This window comes from Triticum dicoccoides, chromosome 3A (assembly GCF_002162155.2).
Source record: "Triticum dicoccoides isolate Atlit2015 ecotype Zavitan chromosome 3A, WEW_v2.0, whole genome shotgun sequence".
Taxonomy (NCBI): domain Eukaryota; kingdom Viridiplantae; phylum Streptophyta; class Magnoliopsida; order Poales; family Poaceae; genus Triticum; species Triticum dicoccoides.
In genome coordinates this window covers 642,109,720-642,123,316 of record NC_041384.1, presented here as the reverse complement: position 1 = coordinate 642,123,316, position 13,597 = coordinate 642,109,720, and the positions used below count along the sequence as shown (strand labels likewise).

Genomic DNA, 13,597 nt, shown 5'->3' with positions numbered 1-13,597 from the left:
CTAAAAACGCTCAGTGTGTCAAATAATAGACTGAAAATATGCGGCCCACCGTGCTAAACGGGCCAACGTGCCAGCCCATTTACTAATTGGGTTGTGCCTGGGCCTGAGGGCGCAGCACGCGGGCCAACACGGCCCGTATAGTAATCGTGCCCTGGCGGGCCGTGCCGGGCCAGGCACGATTACAATGGGCCGGGCCGGGCCGGGCCGTTTGGCCAGGTATGCTGCCTTAGTTTGCCCCCCAAAAAAACGGTGGTTCGTTTTGGACTTTTGGGCTTGGGCTTAGCCCCTCTGGTACACCACAGTGTACCCGCCGCCGCCGCCCACCATGCTGCGCTCGCCCACGGCCGCCGCCAACGCCATGGCTGCAACCCGCCGCCTCCTATGCACGGCAATCGCCGATGCGTTCCCCTCCCCAGCCCACCTCCTCGCTCTGCCTCCCGTCACTCCGTCGCCCACCGCCGACGAGCTCGCGCGCCTGCTCCTCGCGCACCACAACCCCTTCCACCCGTCCGAGTCGCCGCTCCAGCTCCTCTCCGGCGGGGGCGTCTCCCTCTCCCAGGATCTCCTCGTGCAGATCCTCCTCCGCCTCCGCGGCGCGTCCAAGCTCGCGCTCTCACTCCTCAACGCCGTCCGCCTCCACCCGTCCGTCTCCTCCCCGCCCAACGCCGACGCCTACGACGCCGTCGTCGACGCCCTCGGCCGGGCGCACCAGTTCGACGCCGCGTGGCGGCTCGTTGTCGAGGCCGCGGCGGACGGCGCCGCCACGCCCCGCACGTTCGCGGTGCTCGCCAGGAGGTACGTCGCCGCGGGATTGACCAGGCAGGCGGTGCGCGCGTTCGACGACATGGAGGCTTTCCTAGGGAGAGAACCCGATGCCCAGGAGTTCACCACTCTTCTCGACACGCTCTGCAAGTACAAGTACCCCAAGGTTCGTGATCTGGATGCCTAGGTGGTAATCCTCTTAGTTTGATTGATTGCAGATAGTGTAAGGTCTCTTAACACTGCATTTCTGATTTCTGTACTATGCCTGTTGTAGTTTGTAGCCTCCTGCTCTATATTTAAATGTCTGTTATGGCGAGTGGCGATTTTCATTGTTTTGTTGCAAGTTACAATTGTGAGCTTACGATGAGAATATGAATGCATTCAAGTGAAGATTGTGTTGGCTTTCTATGTCTATAAATATATGAATGTGCTGCCCCTTAAGCTTTTTGTAGTGCACCATGAAACTCTTGGCCTCTCATTGTGATTTGCTTTTTGTGGTCTGCAGTTTGGTAGGTTCAGAGTGAACATTGCCTGTAGTTTGATGAGACGTTTCATAGTAATGAATTGGTGCAGTTGCAATTAGGCTGATTCAATCTGCAAATTTTCCTCTTTTTTTTTGTTCTGATATTGTGTATGAAATTGGTCGGTCATGGATTTGCTTCTTATTCTGTGCAGTTTGTGGTGTGCAATTTGTAAGCACTAGATGACATCTACAAGTTTGTTCAGCTTGTTCAGTTTGTAAGTACTAGACGGCATCCACAATAATGATTCTGTCCAGTTTGTTCGGCTTCTTGCGAGTCAAATTAACCGTGATGATAAAGATCTACAAGAAAATGAAACCTGAATTTTAGTATCCCTGTGGACAATCCTTCAAAGAGAAACCACAATATCACAGTTCATTTTCTGGAATGGAAAAAATAATGGCAAAGTTACTAATTCAAAGAAATTAGTATATAGAGGCAAGCTTGTTGATCAGGATCTCAGCAGAAGCATTATCATTTCAGGTTGATGAAATACCTGGCATGACAATTAGATCATGCCTGCAAGATGGCAGAAAGGATTAAGTGCTTAAATTGCTTCCTTGGTTGATCATGCATTTCTAGTTTTTTTATGAGCATTAACAAAGTAAGATTCTACTCCAGATATTTGATCTTGGGCATTTCCGCGTGTACAAAGATAAGACTATGCTAACCAATGGTTTTGGTGTTTCCATCTAGATATGTTTTTAATGCTTGGATTCTGGGATTTAGATGAATGGAGTTGTTCTTTTTGGCTTTAGTCTCATCTTGATGTTTTCCTGTGAATGTTGAACTGATTTTTGTTTGTTTGTTTGGGAATATGGTGCCAATGGAGTGGTTTGCCCTCATGTCCTCATAAATGTTTTGTATCTGTAGCTTCAGTAGCGAGTAGAGAAGCATTTTGGATTTCTTGGACATGTAACTTATGTGATGCCAAAATAGATCAACTTTACTAAGTGCCTGCATCCTAATGCGTATGGTTTGGCTGGAAGTTTTTACTTCAGTTTGATAGTCAAATAAGGTATGTGTAGAAAGTTGTAGAGATATTTTTAGACGAAATAGAAACAGTTGACTTAAAAGTATCTCTATTTCATCTAAAATAGATATACTATTTGCCTAACAAGTGTTTGAATTACATTAATCAGCTGTCACACAGTTGTAGTCTACTTTATGTACATTGTTTGGAGGGTCTGGTAATAATTCTCTAATGTGCCCACTGGCATTTTTATCACCATTGCAGGTTGCTGTGGAGATATTCAATAAAAGAAAATACAAATATGAACCAAATGAAAAGATGTACACTATCTTAATTTATGGCTGGTGCAAGGTAAACCGAAGTGACATGTCCCAGAAATTCCTAAAAGATATGATTGATCATGGGATAGAGCCGAACATAGTTACATACAACATTCTCTTAAATGGTATCTGTAGGCATGCAAGTTTGCACCCTGATAACCGGTTTGATAGAACAGTTAACGCAGCTGAGAATCTCTTGAAGGAGATGAGTGACAGGGGAATTGAACCAGATGTAACGAGCTACTCAATCATCCTGCATGTTTACAGTCGTGCACATAAGGCTGAACTATGTTTGTGTATGTTCCGCTCGATGAAGGATAGAGGCATTTGCCCCACAGTGGCAACCTACACTTCTGTGATCAAGTGCCTTGCTTCGTGTGGGAGACTGGAAGATGCTGAGAAGTTGCTCGGTGAGATGGTTAGTGAGGGGGTGTGTCCCTCCCCAGCGACCTATAATTGCTTCTTCAAAGAGTACCGAGGGAGAAAAGATGTTAGTGGCGCCCTTGAATTGTACAACAAGATGAAGGCTCCTTGTTCACCAACTGCACCAGATATTCATAGCTACAATATATTGCTTGGAATGTTCATCAAGTTGGACCGACATGAAACTGTTATGGAACTTTGGAATGATATGTGTGAGAGCACCGTGGGTCCTGATCTTGATTCATACACCTTGCTGATTCATGGTTTTTGTGTCAAGGAAAAATGGAAGGAGGCATGCCAGTTCTTCATGGAAATGATAGAGAAAGGTTTTCTTCCCCAGAAGATCACCTTTGAAACACTGTATCGCGGTCTTATACAAGCGGACATGTTAAGGACCTGGAGAAGGCTGAAAAAAAGGGTTGATGAAGAATCAGCAAAATTTGGCGATGAATACAAATCATATCACATCAAGCCTTACAAGAGGTGATATGTTGCCATCGAAAAGATGATCTGTATATTCTTTTAATTTCTTGCAATCCTGCTGTTGTATACCAGCTTGATCGGGGCACAGTTGTTAGATGTATCATGGCACTATCATTCCGAGGTGATCTTTATGACAAACATAAGCTAAGGAGCACTTCAGGCGGAAAAAAGGAAGGGCGAGCAGACATGTGCCATTGGTACACTGATTTCATCGGACTGAAATTGCAGTTACTCATGCATCTGCTGTCTATATAGTAATCTGGTATAATGATTCTTTGGTGTGATTGGGTGAAGTTGAAGGTGAAGTACTGTATTACTGATTTCAGATCTTCATCTTTAATTTCATGTGAGCTACATCTAACTGAACCATTTCACCTGTTCATGTACTGCAGAAAGGTGTTCCTTCAGAGACATCAGATTATTGGCGGAGTGGGAAAATTCTACTGCCAAATTTCTTGCGACGAAGGCAGCTGTTTGATGGTGCTGGCTTCAATGCAAACTTTCAGGACATGCAGATGTCCCAAATTTTTTGTAGGTTGTGGTTAGCCTTTATCCATAGAGTTGTTTTCGTTTTAGTCAACAATCATGTACTAGTATGCTGTGGGTATCTGATATAGCAAGAAGTTATTCACCTGTGAAAATTGTAGCCCTCCCTTATTTTTTCTAATGTTGTACTTATAGTCTTATACTCCCTCTTTTCAAATGGTACCTTTGACCAACAATTACACTATTAATATATAAATTTTGTCATATTCATAAAGTACTTTGGAATATGAGTCTAATGACATGGATTTTATGTCACATAAAGTACTTTGGAATACGAGTCTAATGACATGGATTTTCTGTCACATGAAGTACATGGAATATGAATCTAAGACATCAGTTTGGTGTCACATAAACTCATAAAGTAATTGTTGGTCAAAAGCCTGTCCTAACAGGACCAGCATTTTGTCATCTTTGCCACCGTGTACTTTCTTCCCAGGCTTTGGGCTGCATATATTATGATGATTATGTTTGGTAATAATGTTTTCATAAAAGTTGGTCTTTTGTATGAGGAAAGGAAGGTTGCAGAAAGAGATGTCATTGCGTGCATGAGAACAAGCTAGATATGTTTTTTTCTTCTTCTTTAACTGGATTTAGGATCTTGTGGTGGTCTTTGATCACAATGATTCTTTTCATCCAAGACAAGAAATATCTCCCACCAATTATTGGTACCCAAGGGTCCCATCTCCTTGAGCTTTTCCTCAAATTGTAAGTGTAATCCTTTGGAAATCTTAAACCCTAATGTTGCCTTTCCAAAGAGGACACCACAATACTTGTGATAAATCCCACACACAAAAAAAACAGCAAAAACATAATCATGTCAAGTCCAATATTTGCATCTTAAAAAAAAATCCGTTTCAATTCCCATTAGCCAATAAATTCTCCAACATAGTTCTACCTCCCAAAATTCATGAAAAAATGGCGAGACACCCATTTTACAGGCAGTGACCTCTAGTACAAAGATTGGGCGAAATGGCACATTGTTTCATCCTTATCCTTTCATTAAACATCTTGGATCTATATGGCCAATTGAAAGTGCATCTTATCGGGCTTTCGTGATGAATGGCAAGACAATTGATATGACTAAGAGTTCATCAAATTTATTTCAGTAAATTAGTCCCCATATGTGAGTGTGACTCCTACTTTTACATCCTTATGTGAGTGTGACTCACAAAGATTGGGCGAAATGGCACATTGTTTCATCCTTATCCTTTCATTAAACATCTTGGATCTATATGGCCAATTGAAAGTGCATCTTATCGGGCTTTCGTGATGAATGGCAAGACAATTGATATGACTAAGAGTTCATCAAATTTATTTCAGTAAATTAGTCCCCATATGTGAGTGTGACTCCTACTTTTACATCTTCAGGTGGTTACTTGCTTCAAACTCCCAGGATGTAATTTATAGGTCTTTGGTGAATCCAAAGTTCACATCAATGTTAGTACAATTATACTATCAGAAGGGCACAAATAAAAGAACAATGGTTGAACTCCAAGATAAAATCCTCAACCAAAGTCCCTCAGAATTTTACTCCTGCCACTCAATCCTTCGTTTTTCCTAGCCTTGGTACCTTCGAGTAATTCTACCCAGTACTATTGAGGGTGTGTGCTCTGTCGAGTGAACCCTATTTTCCCCGAGTCAGAACTGCCAAGAAATTTCTCCAGTACCACCGAGCTATGTTTCCTTTGAGATCAACTCTGTTAGCTCTGGTACATCCGAGCATGACTTTTTCCCGGCACTTTCGAGCCCTTCTCAATTTGCTTCGGCCCTTTGAGTCCCATTATAGGTCCAGTACTCCCGAGCAAATCCATTCGGAACCTCCGAGCTGGGATCTAGCCTTTTCTGCACCGTTTCTCTTTGAGAACAACTCTGCCGACCCCGGTACTTCCAAGCATCTTCTATCTTCATAGAAAAGAGCCACCTTTCTGTTTGGTATCTCCAATCTTCTAATCCAGGTATTTCCAAGCATCTTCTATCTTCGTAGAAAAGAGCCTCCTTTGAACGTGCCCCATAGTTCTGGGTTTTTTTCCTCTGCTGGTTCCGGGCTAGTCTTTTACTAATCATCACTGTATTGGTTAGTACCCCCTCCGTAAAGAAATATAAGAGCATTTAGATCACTAAAGTATTGATCTAAACGTTCTTATATTTGTTTACAGAGGGAGTAATACTCGATAGGCATGTGTCAATTGGGCAAATATCAGTCTAAGGAGAGCCCTCAAATGATGATTATGCACACATTTTATTTTCTATGTAGCAATCCTAGAGGAAAATCAGTGACCAACATAACAAAATAAGATTGTATTCATACTCTGAGAAAGATTGTATTCACATTCGCCGTGAGAATTCAGTTGCTTCGAAGCAATTGTCGGCGAACCATATGTCCATCAGCAAAGCTTTCAGAGTAAAATATTCCAGAATTTACACAAAACACTCCATTTTAAGCTGGACGCAGTGTAAGTTTATGCAGTTAAATTCCCTGACTGGATCAGGAGTTACACACGCGAAGCTTATTATTTATACATCAGCCTCGAAGAAGATCGAACGATAGAGCAGCGAACCCGGGCTGAACCTCCATATGTGCTATACCGTGATCTGCCAACTCGAACGAAACCAAGTTGCAGCAGATGTCGGAATTTATGCGGCTGCCCTAGAGAAGTAGTAGAAGAAGCTTACATAGCGCGCCATTCTCCGGTTAGCTACGCTCCTCTCCTGCAAATTGACAGGAGGGAACATTGGTTCCTCAACTCAAAAGAGTAGGCCAAATGTTGTCGGATTTTGCACAGTGTTGTACTAGTAACTTACAGTCTTGGTTGTGTTCTTACAAGAGATGGCTGCAGCGCGTCGTAGTGCCCATAACCGTCGTATAGAACACGGACCGGGTTGTCCTTGGCGTACTCCTGGCCATACTCTGCTATGATCCTGGGGTTATCGGTGCCCTTGGTGTACATGTGGACGGTGATGGGCATCCTGCAAGCAGTGTTGACATTCCTCGTAAGCAATTACATTTCAGAATATAAACCTACAAATTGATTGCACATGTAAAGAAAGGTGCCTACCCAAGAACATGTGAGCACATGAGCAGCTCAGGTTCTCCTCCCCAGGCGTGAGGCTTCCTCATCTTCCGCACATAGCTCTCGAAATTGCCTTCGAGGAACCTATCCAAAGATTCACATCGAAAATGATCATGTTACTTTTGATTTTGCAGGAAAGAAAAGATCATGTTTAATTCACTGTTTTAAATTTTTTTGCAGGAAAGAAGACTTCACCATTCGGTATCTCCTCGTCGCTTGATGAACTCATCTGCAACCTGAAACAGGCCGACAGGTGGATCAGCAATCTCTTTTGCTAAAATTGCAAGGAACGGAACGGAATCATCAAGTGCTGAACCGGTTGAGTGGTTACCTTTGCTCGAAGCTCGTCGGCGAGTTCCTTCTGGGCGCTGTCGCTCGGCGACTGCTTGCCTCTCCTTATGCAGGCGCCATAGGCGACGGACCGGAACAGGCACCTCCCGTCCCCTGTAATTCCTGAAAAATAGTCGAGTTTCCAATGTTCAGAAATGCGGATGGCCGACTCGATCAGTCTGAAAATCACATCAGAATCAACCGCTTGGAGAGTTTCACAGGAACAAACAGCCCTGTAAGCGTGATGCGCTGTACAAAGCACACATCCCAGGTGGGATCACTTTTTTCTTCATAAAGTACAGTTATATATTTATCTTCCTTGTTGAATTTATGTCAAAGGAGATGCATAGATATATAGATAGATAGATAGATAGATAGATAGATAGATAGATAGATAGATAGATAGATACCCAGTTATGCAAAGGCTGCTGCTTTAAAGTTTAAACTAGTCATACAGTGCATGGAGACGGCAAAATATGGAAGGCGAACAAGACCAGGGAGGCATCTTAACTAGTCGATTAGTTTAATAGCGATTCAAATCAACGCCTAAATCTGTTTTCTCCCGCTCTTTCCTCCCCTTTAGACCAGGCTCAAGATCGTACTGATCACAGATAAATCATGGCAACAAGAAGCAAAAGAAAAAACTCTGTTTCTGTCATGATCATCATCAAAACAATCCCCCTTTTCATGCACCAAGACGAGGAAGACGCAGCAAGCAAGACAGAGAAGCAGAGAAGCAGAGGACGTACGGATGGATCGCAGCGGCGGCGGGAGCTCCCGGTCCGACATCCGCCCTGCCGGCGGCGGCGACGGCGGCGGCGATGGGCCGGCCCTCTTCCTCCCCTTGCTCCTCTTCCACGGCAGGGAGGGGAAGCAAGCGGGCGGAAGGAATAACAAGCAAAGCAGGAAGGGAGAGCGAGACGGAGGCAGGAATGTTGCTACAGAAAGTGGCGGGTTGAGGGGGGGACGGGCGTGGAATCGGATTCGCTTTTCAGGCCGCCGGGGCTGGCCGGGTGGAGGCCCTCGCCGCCGCCGCGTCCCATCGAACCGACCGACGGCCGACGCCCCCCTCCCTCCCTCCCTCCCTCCGCGGCTGGCTTGGCTTCCCGCCACAAATAACCGGGGGCTCCTAATTAAATCAGATCCCCTCCGGAGCCAGCGGCGCCTTTCGGTGCTCCGCTCCGCTCCTCGAGAGCCGCTCGACCAGGTGAGGTGAAACCCGACGGATGATGCCAAAATTCGCGCGCCTGCCGCGCAATCATCCCGTGCGGAGAACGGGACAGCACGTGAGTGAAAATGAACCTCGCCCTTCCTCCGTGCTGTCGGACGCAAGCCGTGGTGGCCGGTCCTTTTTCCCTCTCACAGTCTCATGCATCCATTCATGTTGGCCCTTGCCATGTCAGTGTCGTTATCTTGGCGAGGCCTCTGCGTCCTTCCACGCAGAGGCAGCAGCCGATGATAATCAGTGACAGGACAAAAAGGAACCCACCCCACCTGGATGAGCAAGCAGCGGGATTACCGTGAGCAAGTAAATAAATCTCCTTGATGAGGAGTCGAGCCTCCCTGAAGAACGAAATTAGCTTCACAGGACCATGGAGCCCACATGTCAGTGAGCAGAGGACCGTCGTGTTGACAAAAGAGAACAAACGGTTGCTTGACTGAAAAGGAAGGGAAGAGAGGCATCATCTCTTAACAAGGCAGGCTATATATACATTGTACAGTGTCATGAGAAGGCGGCAAAGAGGGGGAAAATGCCCTACATCACCCCACCGAGCAGGGGGGGAAGAAGCAGTAGTCTCTTTCAACTTACTTAACCCAAACCCAAAGGAAGGAAGAAGCAGCCACGGCGCCAAAGCGGAAGACGACCCAAGGAAAAAAGGAACAAGAAAGAGGAGATGTACAGATCCTACTGATGATGATGAACCAGGCCCCAAAACCCTGCCTGCTAGAGGCTAGCACTGGTAGAGGGAGAAGCCCCGGTTCTTCCACAGCGAGCTCAGCGTCCGCCCCAGCTTCCTCGACTTGGACTTGCACAGCGGCTTCGACTCCCGGTGGCACACCATCACCCCGCCGCCGTTCCCGCCCTCCGGCGCGGCCTGCTGCGGCGGTGCCTGCTGCTGCGACGCGGCTTGCTGCCCCCCGCCGTCCCGTTGCCGCTGCTCCCGGAACAGCTTCAGCAGCTTCTGGGCCTTCTCCCGGCCCCGCCCCGTGCCGGTCGCCGAGATGGAGACCAGCGACGGCACCACGCCCTCCTGCAGCACCGGCGCGATGCACTTGTCGTCCGCCGCGCACATCGCCAGGAGGCACGACACCGCCTGCTCCTGCTCCGTCGGCTCCCCCGTGTCCAGCAGCATCGCCAGCGTGCTCACCAGCCCCGGGGTGGACATGATCTCCTTCCTGCCGGCCTGGGTCGCCGCCAGGCTGATGGCCACCGCCAGGGCCTTCTCCGTCCACCCGATGCCCTCGGACACCGAAGAGTCCGTCAGGAGCGTGTGGAGCGCGTCCACGATGCCGGCCGACAGGAGCGACGGGATGCTGGCCTGGTGGGTGGAGAGGTTGTACAGCGTGTAGAGAGCATCATGCTTGCAGGAGCTGGCTTTCGGGTCGCAGGCGTCGTGGTTGTACAGACGGTCCACTAGGAATGGCACAGCCTGGGTGGAAGCGATGACGCTCTTCGCGTCAGTGAGGCAGGAAAGGTTAAGGTAGAGCGCCGTGGCTGCAGCAGCTAGGCGTGGATTCGATGTCATCTGCTCAAGTAGTTCGACTATCCCAGCAGACAACAGAAGTCCCTTGTTTCTGAAATAAACAAGCATAGGGTTTGTAAGCAAAAACTGGAAATTCAGAAGTTCAAGGTCAACTAACTAGCTGCAAATGACAAGCACCATTTAACTGAAAAATACATGGCATACCTATTATTATTGACTGCAAGGTTAAAAAGAGCCATGGCACCAACTTCTTGTGCCTTCTCATTTCCTTCTTCCACAGAATACCTTAAGAACTGAACTAGGGCCTCAGCGAACCCATTTGAGCCCATCTGGATCCTTGCTTCCTCATCATCTTTCAGCAGATATCTTATCTGCTCAACCAATCTGCACTGGCTCAGTATGTTGTTTCTTTCATTAAGCACCAGCAGCAAGTTCCGATACCCCTCATTCATATCAAACTCAAAACAAGAGCTATCATCCAATGTGCCTGATTCGCTGTTCATCGGTTCTTCCTTTCTCTCGTTCTCCAGGGGAACCACCTTGACACCCTTGATGTTGCTAGTGTCAAAACTATCGACAGACACACAGCCCGTCGCCTGGGAGTCAGATAAAGCAAGCCTCCAATTTACATCAAAGGATCCCGGTGGACCATCTGGAACTGGAAAATCATTCTGCTCGCACCAGCTGGAAATCATGGCCTTAACACAGTAGTTTGGAGTCAAAGACAAGTGGGCTAGTTGTTGCTGAGTCTTGGGACATGTGCTGTGACCATCATTAAACCATTTTTCAATGCAAACACGCTCATAAGTCTGACCAGACGAAACAATAACCGGGTCATACATCAGCTGCAAGGAAATGGGACATCTGAGTTCCTCGGGAGGGATCGACATGTTTTCGGACCTTGGACCACTAGGCCTACAATTGAATGATCCAAGCCTCGAATTGAAAGACCCAAACCTCGAATTAAATGATTGAATGCTCGAAAGCTGTCTACTGAATGCTCGGCTGTTTCCGCAGGGGCCATACATGTCATCCATGCCTAATACTGTAGGTGAACATGGGGCTGATCCTTGAGAATCGGTATCATCGCCTGCTTCACTTCTGAAAAATTTCGAGTATTTCCTCATGAGATTGTATAGGTAGGACACAACAAACTCCTTCCGCTTATCATCTCCAGAACGAGCCTTTTCAATTAGCTTCTTGAGGGCTCTTCTCTCAGTCAATGCTGCCCTGGAAGAAGTAATTCCCAGCTTCAGAGCAGCCATATGAAAGACCTCAAGCTCCCCACTATCGCTGGAACTGTTCATTTTACTGTTTCTCTGGAGCAAATTGATCACCTCATCACCAGCTTCCTTCTCTGATTGATCCAATGTAAATACAACCTCCTCCAACTCACCAATGATCTCTACAATCTGTTGCGCACAGACAGGATCAGGATGTCAGGACATAGCACGCAAATTTACTAAATGGTTTAACCATAAAACAACTGGTGCATAATGTGGGATTTGTAGTCCAAGGAAACCAAACAGAAGCACAATTTAGTTGTGCTAATTAGGATTTTACACAACATACCTTATGGCCAATATCTTCGGTTACTATGCTTTCGACACGCCGAAGACTTTCCTGAAGTTGGCTTCTTGATTTCTCAAACTTCAAATGCACAGTTTCTGCGGTGATGGCCTGAAAGTGGATATTATCAGTGTAAGAGTTTCGCAGTTTAATTATTCTAAAGACACAAATATTGAAAAGCAATGCTGCAAATGCCCCATGGCAAGTTTGCAACTAATTATAATATCCAGAGTGCTCGGCAGGGAGGGGTACAACATCTTACCAAGTAGAGCCTGCTGCAATCTGCGCAATGTTGAAGAAGACCTTTGGATTTATCCAGAGCAACATGCAGCGAACACAGTGCCTGTATGCCAGACTTGCTTCTGGGCCTTGATGCTTCGATGAACGGGAAAATCGCTAAAAGTTTAGAAACCGCAGGATGAAATGCTCTGCACATTCCAGCATGTAACTGCAGAAAACACAATTTCTTCAGATTAGGCAGCCATACACAAATCCACCCAAAAAAGAGAAGATACAAGGTTCCAGTTATTTCTAATATGCTTTGCTTCCTATACAGTACAAAGCTTTAAATACCCATCCTGTAGAAATAAAACGGAATTAAGAGTGCTGCTAAAACAGTCACTAAGATGTAAGTTTACAAAGCAAATCCAAATAGATCTCATTAATCAACAAAAACAGTATATTCTAAACTCTTAACTGCAAATAATCAGCAGACCAATTAGCTTGAACAACAGATATTATCACTGAAAATCAAGATAAAACCACAGTTAAGATGGTACCTTGGCATCAATAGCCAAGAGAGGGCCCTCCTCGACCTCCATTGCGTCCATGCTTGACTATCTCGTCAGTTCCACCATCTAATTTGCAAGATTCAGAAGGGAAAAAAAAGTCAGATCGGCAGATCACATCACTCTCAGTTGCAAGCATTTCAGACCGGCGAAAACAACAGGCCTGGACTTGGGAGGATAGGACAAGGCAACGCTCCCGGAACCAGTACGAAAAGAGGGGATGGGAATGGTAAAAAATCTACCCGCTGCAAGCCCACAACACAGTGTTCTCCAGGAGGCACCTTTCGGAAAACCACCAAGCGAGCACGACCTTTTCCATGCTAAATTTGAGACGCGCGGAGCTCCCTGGAGCCCATGATTTTGACCAAGCTCGCCTCTTTCCCCAGCAAATCCAAGGGCCACGGGCGGGCGCTGCCAGCCAGCCAGCCAGCCAGCCAGCCAGCGCTGCAGCGCATTTCGCTCACCGCGTCTCCCCAAGAAAAACTCAAAAGAAAATTAAGATGAGGTCGGCAGCTCGCTCGAGCTTCTCTCGGCCTGACAAGTAGTGTGGGATTTAAAGCAGCTTCCTCCGGAGTGGGCAAGGCCGGCCACAGGATAAGGAGCGCTCTGAAACATCGTTTTCAGCCCCGCAAATCTGCCATTCGGGCTCGTTCCTCGGATGAAAATGCCAGAAATCCATCGGGAGGAGGCCTTTCTTCGCGTAAAACTAGCATGGTGGAACCGCACGAACACCGCAGGCTTCCTCCCCGGAGATCCCCAATGGCGGAGCTCGCCCAGAGAAAGAGGAGCAGAGAAGCACACGCGCGCGCAGAGAGGACGCACAAGCAGCCCAGAGCACCCCCAAGGTCACATCCCGCCCCACCAAAGCTTACTCTGAATCCTAATCTCCCGGACCGAACAGCGGGGAAAGGAGAGGCGAGGAACGATCCATGGCGGCAAGAGACGAGTCAGAACACGCACCGTCTCGAGCCAAGAGAGCGAGGCGGGAAATGCCTCGGGAGGGCCGCTGCGGCGGACGGGTCTCTCCCCGCGGGTGTCTCCGTCGGTCGCCGGCGGCGGCGGGCGGCGGGCGGCGTGGTGAGGGGAGAGGCGAGAGGAGGAGGGGG

The 13,597-nt window shown here is 47.2% G+C and overlaps 3 protein-coding genes across 4 annotated transcripts; 1 reads left to right on the top strand and 2 right to left on the bottom strand.

Annotated features, from left to right (window-relative positions):
• Positions 1 to 274: 274 nt before the first annotated feature.
• Positions 275 to 4,201, top strand: LOC119269840 (pentatricopeptide repeat-containing protein At2g13420, mitochondrial-like). 2 transcript variants are annotated; one of them, XM_037551765.1, is made up of 3 exons: positions 275 to 928; positions 2,521 to 3,782; positions 3,875 to 4,201. In XM_037551765.1, the coding sequence occupies exons 1-2, from the start codon at positions 326 to 328 to the stop codon at positions 3,484 to 3,486; spliced, it is 1,569 nt and encodes a 522-aa protein (XP_037407662.1). In that variant the 5' UTR covers positions 275 to 325; the 3' UTR covers positions 3,487 to 3,782; positions 3,875 to 4,201. The 2 variants fall into 2 exon arrangements, with proteins under 2 accessions (XP_037407662.1, XP_037407663.1); XM_037551766.1 differs by lacking the exon at positions 3,875 to 4,201 and having other exon boundaries at positions 2,521 to 2,607; positions 2,712 to 2,863.
• Positions 4,202 to 6,311: 2,110 nt separating this feature from the next.
• Positions 6,312 to 8,506, bottom strand: LOC119269838 (OVARIAN TUMOR DOMAIN-containing deubiquitinating enzyme 4-like). The gene is made up of 6 exons (XM_037551763.1): positions 8,179 to 8,506; positions 7,431 to 7,552; positions 7,295 to 7,335; positions 7,085 to 7,183; positions 6,831 to 6,995; positions 6,312 to 6,737 (listed from the first exon to the last, which is right to left on the bottom strand). The coding sequence occupies exons 1-6, from the start codon at positions 8,216 to 8,218 to the stop codon at positions 6,725 to 6,727; spliced, it is 480 nt and encodes a 159-aa protein (XP_037407660.1). The 5' UTR covers positions 8,219 to 8,506; the 3' UTR covers positions 6,312 to 6,724.
• Positions 8,507 to 9,064: 558 nt separating this feature from the next.
• LOC119269837 (U-box domain-containing protein 45-like) lies at positions 9,065 to 13,591 on the bottom strand. Its single transcript, XM_037551762.1, has 6 exons — positions 13,452 to 13,591; positions 12,483 to 12,560; positions 11,966 to 12,151; positions 11,707 to 11,814; positions 10,339 to 11,546; positions 9,065 to 10,225 (listed from the first exon to the last, which is right to left on the bottom strand). Exons 2-6 carry the CDS (start codon positions 12,531 to 12,533, stop codon positions 9,382 to 9,384), a joined length of 2,397 nt encoding a protein of 798 aa, XP_037407659.1. The 5' UTR covers positions 12,534 to 12,560; positions 13,452 to 13,591; the 3' UTR covers positions 9,065 to 9,381.
• Positions 13,592 to 13,597: the final 6 nt, after the last annotated feature.

Coding starts and splice junctions, on each gene's coding strand:
- LOC119269840 (XM_037551765.1), top strand. CDS start 326: ATGCTGCGCTCGCCCACGGCCGCCGCCAACGCCATGGCTGCAACCCGC. Junction 929..2,520: donor GCAAGTACAAGTACCCCAAG/GTTCGTGATCTG, acceptor TCACCATTGCAG/GTTGCTGTGGAGATATTCAA.
- LOC119269837 (XM_037551762.1), bottom strand. CDS start 12,533: ATGGACGCAATGGAGGTCGAGGAGGGCCCTCTCTTGGCTATTGATGCC. Junction 11,815..11,965: donor ATTGCAGCAGGCTCTACTTG/GTAAGATGTTGT, acceptor ATCCACTTTCAG/GCCATCACCGCAGAAACTGT. Junction 11,547..11,706: donor CCGAAGATATTGGCCATAAG/GTATGTTGTGTA, acceptor TGTGCGCAACAG/ATTGTAGAGATCATTGGTGA.
- LOC119269838 (XM_037551763.1), bottom strand. CDS start 8,218: ATGTCGGACCGGGAGCTCCCGCCGCCGCTGCGATCCATCC. Junction 7,336..7,430: donor CCGACGAGCTTCGAGCAAAG/GTAACCACTCAA, acceptor GGCCTGTTTCAG/GTTGCAGATGAGTTCATCAA. Junction 7,184..7,294: donor CGACGAGGAGATACCGAATG/GTGAAGTCTTCT, acceptor ATCTTTGGATAG/GTTCCTCGAAGGCAATTTCG.